Below are 15,490 nucleotides of genomic sequence, written 5' to 3' on the forward strand. Positions count from 1 at the left end.
ATGGCTTCGACGTGATATTTTCATAGTTTTATCCACATTTCATTTTAATTATATAATATATATATCACAAAAAGATCTATGAAATATACAAATAAATGACAAAATATTATATTGGAATAGGTATAATATAGAGGAAACTATTTTAAATAGCAAAGCTGTTGAAAGTATTTTAAAATATAACAAAATGTCTACAATATTTTCTATTTGTTACTATTTTACATTCATTGGTTTTTTTTATTATTTGTTAAAGTGTTTACTAGTTTCTTCTCAAACTAAAGTAGTTTACATCTTAAACACATATTATCATAATCCAAACTAAAATAATCAACACCATAAACATAAATTATTATAACCCAACTATAATAAACAAGGACTATAATGATCAATTTCTTACCCCAAATGTCATAAAAATTAGTGGATAATAGACTGTTATTATCTATCCCTACTTATTTAAATAGCCTAAAATGTTTATTTACTAATTTAAATAATTTTTTTTAAAAAAATATTTGCTTTTATAAATTTTTCAGAAATATGTATCATCATAAATTTTTCAGAAATATGTAGAAAATACTTCTACCTTAGAGCTCCACACTTCCATCACATTTTAAATCTGAAATAAAATACCAAAATCTTATTATTATTATTTTTTTTTAAAAAAAAGGGAGAAAAAAGAGTATCTTTTAATTTCTCCACTTAGTTCCTTCAGTGAGTCTGAAACCCAAAGACCCCACTTTATTTTTCTCACTGAAAGTGAAACCTGAACATTTCCTCTCTATTTTTCTCTCTCCTTCCACTCTGTCAGCCATTTCCACTGCTCACACCAACCTTCTTCTTCTTCTTCTTCTTCGTCTTCTTCTTCTTCTTCTTCTCTCTCTAGTTCATCCCAATTCCCAATTTCCATGTGCGATTCTTCAATCATTCCTTGTTTCACTCTCTTTCTTCTACTTTCCTTGTCCCCCTTTTGATTTTCCTCCGAAGTTTTTTCTCAGATTCCATTGATCGCTTCTTCCTTTTCGGTCTTCTTATCAATGCCGATTGAAGATGATGTTGAGAGCTGCGGTAGCAGACCCACCGACTCCTCCTCGTCCCATGCCAACCCGAGGCATCATCGCCAGAAGCTTGAAGTCTACAACGAAGTGCTCCGACGAATCCAACAATCCAATTCCCATGAGGCCAATCTACCTGGGTTTGATGATCAGCTTTGGCTTCATTTCAATCGCCTCCCTGCTCGGTATCAACCTTGTCCTAGTCCTTGCCTTTTCGATTATGTGCTAATTGCTTCTAGTTCATTGTTCTTTATGGTAAATGGTCTGGTCTCTAATATGTTTACTAATTCTCTATCTCGTCCTTGGAGGAATCTATTAAAATTTGGTAACACTGATTCTGAAATAATTTAAATTACTTCTGTCATTTTCAATATCACTTCAAAACATAATTTCTATGATATGAAAATGACATTTAAAAGTATAAAATTAAATATTAGATTAGTTTTGAGTGATTAAATGTGATTTCAAGTGAGTTTTTGTTTTTCACAATTTCAAAATCACTCCCAAACATCAAGGGAGTTGAAACTACTCGGTACTAGATTTTTTTTTCTCCAAACTTACACTTTAGTAATCATTTTCAGAGATGTGGGCATGCCACTTGGAAGGGGAATGCTCGAATTTTCCTTATAAGTAGGTTGGGATTAATGGCCAGTATACAATTATTTAACGATATGTAAGACTTTTTCGTTAACAAATTTTCACATGTTCATCGAAGAACCTAACTGAGCAATTTCAATACATTAGGAATAAATTAGAATATTTTGAAAGATCATGGGTGAGATTCAGAATTATTTGGGAGATTAGAGATCATTTTTTTGGTATATTTAGCCTTTTGTTTAATTATGTTATTTTTCAATGATTTATCAAGTGTGACAGTTGGTAGTACGAGGATTTGTGTGGTTGCAGATTGTTTAAAGGATCAATGTTGAGTATTTAGTTTGGAATTCATCTGTTATTTTTGTTTGTTGTTCAGTATTTATAATCACGTTTTTATTGGATTTCCAGAGCACTCCTTCCGTTTTTGTTAAGTTCCTGATTATTGCTGTATAGATACGCATTGGATGTGAATGTCGACAGGGCAGAAGATGTTCTCATGCATAAGAGATTGCTTCAATTGGCTGTGGACCCTGCTAACCGACCTGTATTTGAAATTCGTTCTGTGCAGGTAAAACTTAAAAGTGAATCCAATTGCTTGAATCATTACACTGACTGTATCAATTCAACTGCCAGTTTCTCTCCCTATTTCTCTCTCTCTCTCTGTTGTTTTTTTAAATAATTTTAAATTCTAGTGATCTGATTTGAACATGATATTTATAGATGAACATTTACTATCCTCACAAATCTTATGAATAGAAATTGAGACTTGAGAGAGTATGTGGTTTCAGAGAGTAGGAAGTCATGACATTGTATCACTAGGTTCTATGCGTTTTTCTCAGAATTTGTTCTAGTTCTATTAGAGGCTCATGGTTACTTCGTGAAATTACCTTAAACTTCTTAACATAGAATGTTTGAGAATTGAGTTTGAAGGATCTTGATATTAGATTTTATATAGCATAGAATATTTATCTAGATTTTTTTTAAAATTATTTTTTTAATTTTTTAATTAATTAAAATTTTGTCATGCAGGTTTATCCTTCTGCTAATGAAAACTTCATCAACTCTTCTTGTTTGGATTCGTCAATGATGGAAGATGCACAGAGCTCTTTGAACTATTCTAACAGACAGGGGTGCGGCTCAATAATGTTCTTCTGTACAAGTCTTTTTTTTTCATTTATATTCTGATTCTAGGCTCCCAAGGGGTGGCCCCGTTGCCAAGAGCTTGGGGTCTCTTGGTCATACTGGCTAAGAGGTCCCAAATTTGAGCCTTCAGCAAGCACAAAAACCCTTGATGTCTCTTAGGTCCAGGCCTTTGGGCAGGCATGGGTGCCCCTGGTTATATGGAAGCAAAGCTTCTGGTTCCGATGATATATATATATTTGGATCTATGTATATGTTCTGATTCTGATTTTTGTTTTTGTGCTCACTGATCTACTCTCTCTCTCTAGGAACCATCCACCTCCAACCTTTGGCTCTTCACCTAATCTTGAAGCCCTTGCATTTCAGGGCAGCAAGTACGGTGTTGAAGATAGGGACAGTGCCCCAAATGTGACACCCTGCTTTTCTCGGTGAGGAAAAGATAATTTTTCTATACAGAAGAGCAGCTCAATAAAATAGTAAAAAGATAAGAACTACCATCTAGTTATTCATTTTCAACCGCATATCTCCCTAGAACATTCAAGAGAGGAGAGACATATTCTCGTTTCAGATATACCAATATATTCTCTAATGCATGACCCTTTTTCTTGGCCAGTTTCTTCATGCTTCGATTGAACCTTTGGCTGTTTAATTCTTTATTATTTTCAATTTATTATCCATCTGATTCAATATATTCCTCAAGTGGCAGTGAGATATATAACTGAGTATAAAGCTAATGCCATGCACAACAAAAACAAACTTTTTTTACTGTATATAATGTTAGTTATCTGCTTTTGTCACATTAATGTTTTCGTTACCTAGTGTTTCATTCTGCCATTGACAATCTGTAGGCCGATGCATGAGATCACATTTGCAACAAGTGACAAGCCTAAGGTCCTTAGTCAGGTATTTGGCCTATTTAATAATTCAGAGTCATAGTGTCTGAAGTTTGTTAAATAGAATTGCAATACATTCACCTACATGAAACAATCGTATTTTCTCTATGCTGCAACCAGTTTGTTAGAAGATGACCTAGATTTTCTACCTGTTAACAAATTTTACTATTGCACGAGCATGTGAAAAAACGAGGTAGAATTTAAACTCATGCTGCAGTAATAATTTGGGCAATTGAGACTTAATAATTTGGTGGGCCTACAGTTGCTGTTTATTAGGACTTTCTGCATTATAGTATCTAATATGATCTAACTTTTCCTCAAGCATTGGTCCTGTCCTTTAAAAAATTTGGTTTCATTGTGTCCAAGGCATTCTTGATAAGCTATAAGTATTTATGGCAAAAACTCAATTTGAACGAGATATTTAAGTTGCTAGGGTTACTTTTTCCCTTTAATTATCCCACTCTTCACTGGATGATAGAAGGTGTTGGTTCTGGTCAGTTAACTTCCTTACTAGCTGATGTTGGACTTAACATACAAGAAGCTCATGCTTTCTCCTCTGTTGATGGTTTCTCTCTGGATGTTTTTGTCATCGATGGTTGGCCTTATGAGGTAAGATCTGATTTTTAGGCATTTAAAACTTTGTGGATCTTCTTCTCCATTTACTATCTGATCAATATTCGGAAGTTCATGAGAGCAGTTTACTATTTTGTTTCATTCCTCTTTTATATTAGTCATCTTCATATTTTACTACTTGAATATTGGAACATCTAGGAAACTGAGGAGCTGAAAAGGGTATTAGAAAAAGAAATTTTAAACTTTAAGGTATCTTGTTTTCAATCCATAATTTTTACTGATACAATCTTAAGAGTTTTTTTTTTTCTTTAATCTTTTAACGTACCTGAATGGGATGCAGGAGCAGTGTTGGTCAGAAAAGCAGCCCAGTCCTGCTTTGGGTAAGCATAACCAGAATAGAGTTGAATCTTTTCCTAGTTGTGTTGAAATACCTACTGATGGTGCTGATGTCTGGGAAATTGACACCAGACAACTAAAATTTGAGAATAAAGTTGGATCCGGGTCATTTGGGGACCTGTAAGTTTTATCTAATTATGACATATGATTGTTAACTGATAAAAAACTTGTTAACATATCCTCATCCTAATCTTCCATCCCTCTCCTCTCAAGGTATCGGGGCACGTATTGTAGTCAGGAAGTAGCTATTAAAGTACTGAGGCCTGAGCGTATTAATGAAGAGATGCTCAAAGAATTCTCTCAAGAAGTTTATATAATGAGGTTTGTTTACATTGTTATTAACACCATTGTGCTTTAGAAGAACATATGGTATACCCTTAAAGGACAACATGGGGTGCAATGGGTTTTAGGCTAAAAATGTAGCAATCAGAAAAGGAAGGGCTTAGATATTTTACTCCTTACAAGTTTTGATTGAATCTAAGATCATCTGTTACTTTCTAGTCTTTAGTCTTGAAAATAATGCTTCTACTTGGGAAGAGGTGCTTCTGGTCTTAAAATTCTAATTCTCGCTGCGGTCGAGGTTAAATACTGGCATGCCCCAGATGTCATATTTGATAATAGACAAAACAGCATACTAATTCAAAAGAGGATTGTACAATGGAGGACAATCATACTCTTACTGTCTTAAAGGATTGTTCAAAGGAATGAACATGATGAGAGGTGTCTGGAATGCAAGCCTGATGAAAAGCTAAAACTTTTAGGTCTTTCATAATTAGAGTGGCATCTTTAAATATGTTTCAAGAAACTCAATTTTTAACATATTTTCCACCGCTATTCCACAGTACTCTCCAGATAATTTTGCTTAAAATTCCCATCTTGATCTTGAAGATAGATGGTTTCAGAAAAAATCCCATAAAAGCACTCTAAACGATTTATATTAATTAATAGATTCAAATGTTTCTTACTTACGAGATACAACTACTTGGGACAAGTATTGCAGGGTGAAGCCTGTTACTATCATACTAAAGTCTGGTACCTATTTTGCAGGAAAATTCGGCACAAAAATGTTGTTCAATTCATTGGTGCTTGTACTAAACCTCCAAACCTCTGCATCGTGACGGGTAAGCTTTGATAATTGATAAATAAATGGCTTCATACATAAGGTCGCTATCTGTCACTTATAGAAATTATGTTTCTTAACTTTATAAAAAGTCCTCTATGGAGTAGCAAATGGGGGCATTAGCTGAAACAATACGTTTATAATTGTATATTGTGATATGTTCCTTTCAAATATTTTTGTGTTTTCGAAAATTCTTTCACACACAGATTTTCACGATATAGGTTTTACTTTATTTCTCATCCAATTGATTATTGCTCATGTTTCATCTTTTACAGAGTTTATGTCGAGAGGAAGTGTATATGACTTCCTTCATAAGCAAAGAGGCGTATTTAACCTTCCATCTTTACTTAAAGTAGCCATTAATATTTCAAGAGGGATGAACTATTTGCATCAAAATAATATAATCCATCGAGACCTCAAGACTGCCAATCTTCTGATGGATGAAAACATGGTGAGAGGAATTCATAAAACTGCAAAAATGTGAAATGTTCCTCAATCTACAACCATTTATGCTCCTCCATTAATCCTTCTCTTAATTTTCTCTTGAAAATTACCTCGCTGTTGCACTCACTTGTTTGAAGTCCTATTTATCAATGCGTCTGTTCTTGTTTGTCTTTTTATAATAAGCATTTATACTCATGTTTTGTGCACTTATGTGCACGAACATGCATGAGTGTGCCTATTAGTATTAAGCATGACATAGTATCTTATGATTTAGAAAAAAGACAAGATTGCAAAAGAATATTTGGCATTGACGACGTTGAGTCCTAAATCCTTCGATTCAGGTTGTCAAGGTTGCTGATTTTGGAGTTGCCAGAGTTCAAACTCAGTCTGGAGTAATGACTGCTGAAACTGGAACATACCGGTGGATGGCTCCTGAAGTATGTGTTTTCCTTTAATTTCTCATACCTTAAATACCTTCTTAATTATTCCAAATTAAATATACCTTACTGTAAATACAAGAACGAATCAACGATTAAAATTTAGTGAGATCATTATCAAAAAAGAAAAATTTAGTATTATATACGTCATATGCTTGTGCCAGATTGCTGTGTGCTATTTGGTTCAGCCTAGCTTGATTATTATGCCTCTTTAAGACTTTCATATGTTTACTATTCTGGTATATGAGGACCGAGTCATGCTTAGCTGGCAGTCTGACGCATTTTCTATCATATCTTGCTTTCTCTCACTTCTGTGATTAATTAAATTATAACCTAGAATTTGCATCTTGATCTTACCAACATTTTCAAGAGTGATAACAGTGATGAATTTAAGACACCGAAGGACTGCACGGTTCCATTGATAGCACGGCTTTAGATGGAGCATAGTAGTTAGAAAGGGTATATCTAATCTTGATGACATTAAATGTCCTACTTTTGTTCTTGACACTCACTGACCCAACACTTCAGCACCGATTTGTCTTCCTTGAATCCATAACAGCACTACCTTTTTCAATTTATTACTTGTTTACTACACGAGTTTTACTTAAATGCAGTTTGGTCAGTAGCATTTTATCAACTAGTCTGCCAATGTCTGTTGCTCTAGATTCTAAAGGATGCGCCATGGTTTTGCCTTATGATGATATATTTTTCTTTTTGATGTGAAGGTTATTGAGCATAAACCATATGACCATAAGGCAGACGTTTTCAGCTTTGGAATTGCCTTATGGGAGCTTTTAACCGGAGAAGTAAGCCGCTGCTTTGATTTGAGTATTCACTTTATGGATGTTATTATGCCCTGTCCATTTTAGTGTACATATGATTACCCTTTTGCTATTTTGTTGTATGACTAGATTCCTTACTCATCCATGACCCCACTACAAGCAGCGGTTGGCGTGGTCCAGAAGGTATCGACATCTATTTCTTGATCAATATTACCATTACTGCAACTAAAATGCTTTAATTTAGTATCCAACGTGGTTTGACAGATATTGCGGCCTACAATACCCAAGAATGTCCATCCCGTTCTTGCTGACCTGCTTGAAAGATGCTGGAGGCATGATCCAACCGAACGACCAAACTTCTCTGAAATTTTGGAGATCCTCAAGCAGATAGCTGAGCAGGTAGGTAAACTCATTAGCAATTTCTGACTTGTTGAATTATGAAAAAGTTTCTCAGTGAGATTCAATTGAAGCAGGTCGAAAACAACGGGGAAAATCGACGCAAGAAGGATAAATTATCTGGTGCGTTCTTCTCAGCCTTCAAGAGGGGGCACCAGTGAATGCGCAGAGGGAGCTTAGCCAGAGCTGCAATGATGCTGGTAATCAATAAAACCGTCCCACAAAAAGAAGGAAAATGTTTGAACCTTCCTTTTTTATCACTTTTTTGTGTTCATGTTTCCTTCTTTTACCTTACAGCTATATTTGAAGAACCCTTCAATGTCCATGGCCTAACCCGCAGCATGTTGTATAATATGTTATTTAAAACTGATACATCTGAATGTAGAATTCGGCTTCTTTCTTTGATATTACCAGTGTGATTCTCTCTTCTCTCTCTATCTTCTTTCTTTTCTCTTACATTAGTAAATGCAATCGACTTTTATGAATTTTGAATCTTAAATTAATTAGATTTTGTTGGTCGAGTTATTGTTGTCCTACGCAGTTTTGAAAACTGACTACGACGATTATGTCGTAATTGGGACGATCAAAAGAGAAGAGAGCTGATAATCAACCATTAACAAAAAGAATTTAGCAATTGGATTCTACTTCTGAATCTCAAGAGAATCGTACTAGAGCAAAAATCTTCAAAAACTAGCTGCAAATTTCTCAAGGAGGAAAAAAAAAAAAGAAAAATTGAGAGCACAAGAAAGAACAAGGAGAAAGATAAGTCCAAAGATCACCAAACAACAATCAAACAGGGGCTATAAACACAAAAGAATAGAATTAGACACAGTATTGGCAAACAGATAGATAGGATTGTTCACCAAACTAGCTGCTAGTATATATGATACCTTTCTCTTCAGCTTTGGAGGAACAATCTTCAACAGTCTGACTCTTCACTGTATCTGTTCAGAAGCTGGCGAGCACGAACCCGAACCTGCAATCGGACCAATGCATGCATGAATTGAAGAGCTATGCGTGCTTGCCTCCTCGCGCACACTCCTCGAGCTAGCGCTTGCAGCTTCACCAAGCTCCTTAGCGCTTGAAATGCTCGTCTTGCCTAAACAACAAGCATAAGTGCTGGTGATATATGAAAGGATTAAATGTACTCTACTTTAGGGAGACAATCATTCAATTTGAAAATACTACTTGGTGTGAAAAAACTTATCTAGAATTCAAAATTTCCTTTTTTCTAACTCCAAATTGTTAATGAACACTTATGAGTCTTCTAGTCATCTAGTAAAATACCTGAATTCAAATACTCACCATCTTCTCATCTTATCTTATGTTGTTTGGTGAATAAAAAAATATCTAACTAGAATTAAAAAGGCAGGTACAAAATTTGAAGAAATTGAAAAGATGTCTTGTTAGAGTTAGAAATGAGCATGGCTCAATGATAATCAACATGTATTTGTATTCGAAGTTGCATTAGAAAAAGTCAAAGTACTTCTCTTGAAAGCAATTTTTCTAATACTAATTTACAAACCACATTTTATAATCTAACCCAACCATAATCATGAAAATCATTGATAAATTCTATTTCAATAGGCAAAAAGTACTTTGCATCGCCCAAAACTAAAAAATCATTGTTGGGAGGTGAAATATTTTGGGATGCAAAGAGTGAAAAGAAAGGGAAAAAGTGTCATGGTAAGATATAATACAAGATGGCCTCTGAAACAAGCTTGGATTTTGATGGCTGCCACTTCCTCTACAGACAAAACTTTGTTTTGAAATCTGGGTGTCATTGAATCATAATCAATTTCTTCTTCTTCTTCTTCTTCTTCTTCTTCTTCTTCTTGTTCATCTTGTTGTTGTGGTAATGTAAGTTTGGTTTGTTCTTCATCATGAATTGGGCTGGCATTTGTCTGCAGAAAAACAATGTCTCTGTTGTTGCCATTTCTACTCAGCTTCCTTCTAGCTCTTCTAAACCAGTTTCTTGCAATCCCCATTTTACTTAGCTTTTTCTTCTTCTCTTCAAAGCTTTGATAAAATGCTTTACTTAATCTAATTTCTTATGACTTTAATGGAAACTCAAAGGTTGCATTTGCATGAAAATGGGAGATGTGCGCAACATGTTTGTTTTGGATGACAAGATTTTGGATTCAAATGACCAAATTTTGAATTTGTGTTTTATGTTGTTGCTTTGTCACAAATCCAACAACGTGGAGGGATGTCTTTCTTTCTCTCTCTGCTATGACAAGGATATTGTGAGTTGACTTTGGTTGTTTAGTTGAATAGAATAATGTGGTTGACGGTTTTATATTGAGGATAAGAGAAAAGAATTAAAAACGGTATTATGATCGTGCATATAATTGTCGAAAGTAGTCATATTGTGACAATCATGTTTAATAGGTCTTTGGGTAGAACGTATTTACCTACTTATGGGAGGAGGAAACATTTCTAGTTTGCTCACCTTTAAGGTCTCCTTTGATAATTAATTAATTCTATTTTGTGTTTCTTTGTTTTGTTATCTACTTTCTGACAATAATATTGAAATTCGTACTGTGTTCTGAAAACTATAAAAATAATTTATAAAATCTTTTTTTTTTTTTTGAATTTGTTTAGGAATTCAAAAGTATTTTATAAGAAAGATGTAGATTATTATAAAGAAATTGTGAGAAAACAAGTACAATTTTCAAAAACTAAAAATAAGGAAAAAAACTAAATGGTTATAGAATAAGGTCTAAATGTTTTTTAGAGATCAAGGAGAAAATCTTTCCTCTCTCATTTTCTCTTCATCTACCATGAAGGAATCGTGAAGGTTCGCGGTGGAAGGGGATCGGTCCCAATTTTAATTTTAATTTTGATTTTAATTTAATTTAATTTATTATCTTTTTTTTTTTTAATACAGAATTCCAATTTACAGATCAAGAAAAAATTATGCATTACAATAAAAAATTTAACAGCATGCTTTTACATAAAAGAATTAGGGAAGTAAAATGACTTACCCTTTAAGCCCAATAATCTTTGCGTAGTCCTTCGTTCTGGTCACGAACGTTTCGATCTTCCAATTCGATCTCCAAGAACTGAGATCCCAAATAAAGACACTACCACTTGAGAACCTTCTGTATTCTCTTGGGATTGAGATTTAGCAGGAGTAGTGGACTCTCTTTTGGGAGGAGGGAGGAAAGGATGAGTGGAAGAAAAGAGTTCTCTGTATTTTTCTTCGAGAAAAGCTAGAGAAAACTCTCTCTGTAAAATCAAAGGAAGAAGACAAATGGAAACGTCAAAAAACAACTTCCCCGCTCTGCACGACTGAAATGAGAGAATTACAACTCCCTCCCTTTAATTAAATTAAAATTAAAATTAATTTAATATATATATATATATATATTAAATTAACTTATTATATATATAACTTATTATATATATATATATACTATACATTGTATCAAATATAACATATAACCTATAGTTTTTATAATGTATCAAATACAATTTAACCTATAGTTTTAATTCTCTCAATTACTGATGATTTTTAATATAAATCACATTTATACTAAATTCAATTATATGAATCTCATCTATATAATTAATATTTCAATCATATTCAAATATTTAATTCCTCTCAAATAAACTTTATACTATAATGTATCAAATACATTATATTAATTATATCACATATAATTAATTTCCTTAATTAATTTGAACATTTCAAATTAACCTAAAATTAATTATCAATAATCCTTGTTGAGCTACAGAATGGACCTGTAAACTGAAGCTCCAATGGTATTTGGATAATTAACTAAACTCTTTAATTAAGTTACCCAACATCCATTAGCTGCCGGTTATTCCACTAAAGATCGAAAGCTGCACTCTTCGCACTATAGATAAATTTATGTATTCATTGGATATAATCAGTCAACAATACGATGATCCTTCATAAATTGCTCGTAAGTACAATTGGGCCAAAATTATCGTTTGCCCCTGTAGTTACATCTAACTCCTTAAGTACCACTGATCCCTCTAATGAACAATAAGTCATAGTCCAACTATGACCAAGTCCCTCTCGGGCCAAGAGAGGGTGTAGCCACAATGTTCAAGCCTTGGAATCAGTCCTTAAGGGAGCAATTTATCTACGTACCTCGACATTAGAGAATGAGTGAATTCCATTTTGTGTAGCTGTGTTCCCAGCTCCTAAATCCCCAAAATGGTAGGAATATTGAGTGGACAATTTGGCCACTCTCACCTATACAAATCAAAGGTCCGCCTTTATAGGCAGGAGTTCATAACTCACTCAGGATTCAGGTCATGTCACCTATAGTCATTCTGATGAAATGTAAGTATCTATTATCAATGTGTTGGGGTTAGCCCTAAATCTCGTAGGATTCTATAGTTTGTAAACATTGTAAGAACAAACTCTTATGTGATTAATAATATATGATATTTTATTCATTTTGTCTATAAAATATATGATATTTTAGTTGCATTAACCATAAACCAATAAACTAACATCCAAGGTTATCGTTGTAACTTAAACATGTATGTGGAGACATACAGGTGGATCATGTTTAAGTGATAACCTAAATGGTCTGTAGTATATGGATAAGGCTGGGTACCTTATCAACCTTATCCTGGTGTCACTACGGGTATGACTTGCTTTGTAGGTGTTACAATTGTTGTAAAGTACTACAAATGACCTGATCCTGATCATTCATGTATTAGACATGCGAGCGGGGATATTCTATACAAAAGAGTTTGTATAAGACCGGACCATGAAATGTTTGGTTTCATTATATAACACCGTTCATAATGGAGACTTACATTTCATTAGGATGACCATAGGTAACATGACCTGAATCCTAAATGAGTTGTGAACTCTTGCCTATGAGGGCGGTCCTTTAATTTGTATGGGTGAGAGTGGCTAGATCGCTGACTCAACAAGCCTATCATTTTGGGGATTTGTCTGATTGGGTAGCTGGGAACACAGTTACACAAGATGGAATTCACTACTTCCTTGAAGCAGGGGTAAGTAGATAAATTGCTCCCTTAAGAGCTGATTCTGGGTTTTGAACAAGTGGCACCACACCCTCTTCTGGCCCGAGAGGGGTTTAGTCATAGTGGGACTATGATCTATTGTTCATTAGAGGGATCAGTGGTACTTAAGGAGTTACATATAACTATAGGGGCAAACCGGTAATTTGGCTATTGCACTTACAAGAAATTTGTGAAGGATCATCGTACTGTTGATTGGTTCTATCTAATGGACATAGAAATATATCTATAGTGCGAAGAGTGAAACTGTCGGTCTTTAGTGGAGTGCCCAAAAGTTAACGGAGGTGGATAATGTAATTAAAGAGTTTAATTAATTATTCATGTATTGTTGGAGCTTCAAGCTACAGGTCCATAAAATCCCTTGGTATCTCAAAAGGATTTAGTTGAGAATCAGTTTTTGGGTTAATTTGAATTGTTTAAATTAATAAGAGGAATTTAATTATATGATATAATTAAATTGATATAATTATATATAATATAATTGTTATAATGTATTTGATACATTATAGTTTAATGGAGGAAATAACTATTTGAATAAGATTCAAATATATATTCTATGTGTTGGATCGACACCAGCATGCAGCAGAAGGGAACAAGATCCATAAGCACTCTAATTGATTAATTTTGGCATAAAAGAAATATGCTAAAAACAGAGTATAATGGGTTTCAAGAACATACCTTGGTCGAACCTTCGAAATCTCTATTTCCAGATGCAAAATCCTCCGAATCCTTGTGTAGACCACCACAAGATCTTCCCTACTATCCTCTTGGTGCTCTAGATTGAGTTGTGGGACTCAAAATAAGCTGGAATCAAAGGAAATATGGAGAAAGCTCACTGAACCAATCCATTGAAGAACACTTTCTTCATCCGAATTTTCAGCAAAAATCCAATCGGTTCATCATTACTTTCTTCATTCCAATCTCTTCAATATATTGCAAGACTATCATGCAAGGAGAAGTGCTGCATGAGATGCAACTCATGCTTGGAGTAAACCAAAGGAGGAGGTGGTGGGTTTCTTGTCAGCTAGTTGAAGATGAACTTTGAAAAACCCATTTTCAAGTTTTGTGTAATTTTTCAATTTCCAAAAATCCATTTTGATTTTAAAAACATATTTTATTTCTAAAATAAAAATTTATTAATTTTACAAATTAATTTTCTAATAAAATTAATAAATAATTTTCTAAATAATTTAAATAATTCTAATTAATTTATATCTAATATTAAATTAATTTTTACACAAATTCATCTTCACATATTTAAATCATATTTAAATATATTTTCTCCAATTTCGTTTGATTCTAATTTGAACGTTTCAAATTAACTTATCACACTAGAGCTAATCCATTTCCGAGCTAGTAGGGGGACCTCATGGACCTACAGATCATGGGCTCTAACGATCCGAGATTAATCGGCTAAACTCATTAGATCGATCTAACCCCCATTCGTTAACTAATGGGCCACTCCACTAAAGCCCATAGTTGAACTCTCCTCACTGTATATATATTATGTCCACTCGATATAACCATGATTAGTAAGTTAACCCTTCACAGGCTGTTTGTAATAACGGCTGAGTGAAATCTCTGTTTTACCTCTGAAATTACCTCTTGTTCCTTAAGTCCCCACTGATCCCCTAATGAACAATTGTTTTGTGATCCAATCACAAAACCGAGTTCTTCTCATGCCAAATGAGAGTGCGGATTGGTATAGAGTCCGTGTAGTGGTCGGCCTTTCGAATGCCTCCTTCCTGACTTTTCTGAGAGGCCCTTTACGACTATAAGGATCCCTTGTTCAAGCCCCAAAATCAGCACTTAAGGGAACAACCTATCTATTATCCCTAAAGTGGGTAGGAGTGAATTCTCTCTTGCACCCTATGTCCCCAGCTATCTATCCGGTTTTATCCCTGAAATGGAAATCATATTGAGCTGGCGCCGTTGAGCCAACCCTCACCTATGCAAATCTAAGGGCAATCCCAAATAAACAGGAGTTCATAGTTAGCTCAGGATTAAGGTCAAGTTACCTAGGTCATCGTTTTGAAATAGTTAGTCTTAAATAGTAAACAACGTTATAAAGTAAGAGTGACTCATTTCGTAGTTCGATCTTGTACAAACTCTTTTGCACAAGAACACCTCCACTCCTCATGTCCAACATGAACGAATTAAGATCACTTCGTTTGTAGCACTTTACAATTCCTTGTAACAACTATAGAGCAGGCCGTATCCAATAGTGTTACCAGAATAAGGTACCCAACCTTATCCATGTACTACAGATCATTTTGACTATTTACTCGAACCTGATTCACCTTTATGTCTCCACATAAAGTTCAAGTACTCATCCAATAGTCAAAGAAGTTTTAGGTTCATTGGATTTCTATTCAAGCAATAGATCTATTCAATAACACCTTTATTGAATTATCAGAATAAGTTCCATTGTTTGCATACTACGAGTTTTAAGACATAAAATCCAACACTGTGAATGTGATTCATAGTTGTTAAATTTAATATAAATATGATTTATATTAAATGCCATAAAATAGAGAAAAGAAACTATAATTTACATTGTATATGATACAATATTAAAACTATAGGTTATATGTTATTTTTGATATAACATATAATTTAATATAAATATAAT

General features: G+C 34.0%; 2 protein-coding genes across 7 annotated transcripts; one reads left to right on the forward strand and one right to left on the reverse strand.

Annotated features, from left to right (window-relative positions):
* The first annotated feature begins 707 nt into the window (after nt 1-707).
* LOC120092172 (serine/threonine-protein kinase STY8-like) lies at nt 708-9,124 on the forward strand. 6 transcript variants are annotated; one of them, XM_039050404.2, is made up of 17 exons: nt 710-1,231; nt 2,097-2,211; nt 2,673-2,773; nt 3,092-3,211; nt 3,632-3,686; nt 4,175-4,285; nt 4,448-4,498; nt 4,590-4,765; nt 4,859-4,966; nt 5,693-5,766; nt 6,041-6,216; nt 6,551-6,646; nt 7,372-7,452; nt 7,558-7,611; nt 7,693-7,827; nt 7,902-8,024; nt 8,777-9,124. In XM_039050404.2, exons 1-16 carry the CDS (start codon nt 1,029-1,031, stop codon nt 7,983-7,985), a joined length of 1,740 nt encoding a protein of 579 aa, XP_038906332.1. In that variant the 5' UTR covers nt 710-1,028; the 3' UTR covers nt 7,986-8,024; nt 8,777-9,124. The 6 variants fall into 6 exon arrangements, 5 of the variants coding, with proteins under 5 accessions (XP_038906329.1, XP_038906333.1, XP_038906332.1 ...); XM_039050402.2 differs by lacking the exon at nt 8,777-9,124 and adding an exon at nt 8,122-8,229; XM_039050401.2 differs by lacking the exon at nt 8,777-9,124 and having other exon boundaries at nt 708-1,231; nt 7,902-8,229.
* On the reverse strand, nt 8,595-9,825 carry LOC120090538 (protein IQ-DOMAIN 3). The gene is made up of 2 exons (XM_039048264.2): nt 9,525-9,825; nt 8,595-8,923 (listed from the first exon to the last, which is right to left on the reverse strand). The coding sequence occupies exons 1-2, from the start codon at nt 9,810-9,812 to the stop codon at nt 8,744-8,746; spliced, it is 468 nt and encodes a 155-aa protein (XP_038904192.2). The 5' UTR covers nt 9,813-9,825; the 3' UTR covers nt 8,595-8,743.
* Nucleotides 9,826-15,490: the final 5,665 nt, after the last annotated feature.

This window comes from Benincasa hispida, chromosome 11 (genome assembly GCF_027475165.1).
Source record: "Benincasa hispida cultivar pf3 chromosome 11, pf3_genome.v1.1, whole genome shotgun sequence".
NCBI classification, from domain to species: domain Eukaryota; kingdom Viridiplantae; phylum Streptophyta; class Magnoliopsida; order Cucurbitales; family Cucurbitaceae; genus Benincasa; species Benincasa hispida.

Bases quoted from the DNA above. Each gene is read 5' to 3' on its own strand.
- LOC120092172 (XM_039050401.2), top strand. From the start codon at position 1,029: ATGCCGATTGAAGATGATGTTGAGAGCTGCGGTAGCAGACCCACCGAC. The intron at 3,212-3,631 runs GTGAGGAAAAGA...GACAATCTGTAG, and splicing joins GTGACACCCTGCTTTTCTCG to GCCGATGCATGAGATCACAT. The intron at 4,766-4,858 runs GTAAGTTTTATC...TCTCCTCTCAAG, and splicing joins TCCGGGTCATTTGGGGACCT to GTATCGGGGCACGTATTGTA.
- LOC120090538 (XM_039048264.2), bottom strand. From the start codon at position 9,812: ATGGGGATTGCAAGAAACTGGTTTAGAAGAGCTAGAAGGAAGCTGAGT. The intron at 8,924-9,524 runs GTATTATATCTT...CTTGTTGTTTAG, and splicing joins CTTGTTTCAGAGGCCATCTT to GCAAGACGAGCATTTCAAGC.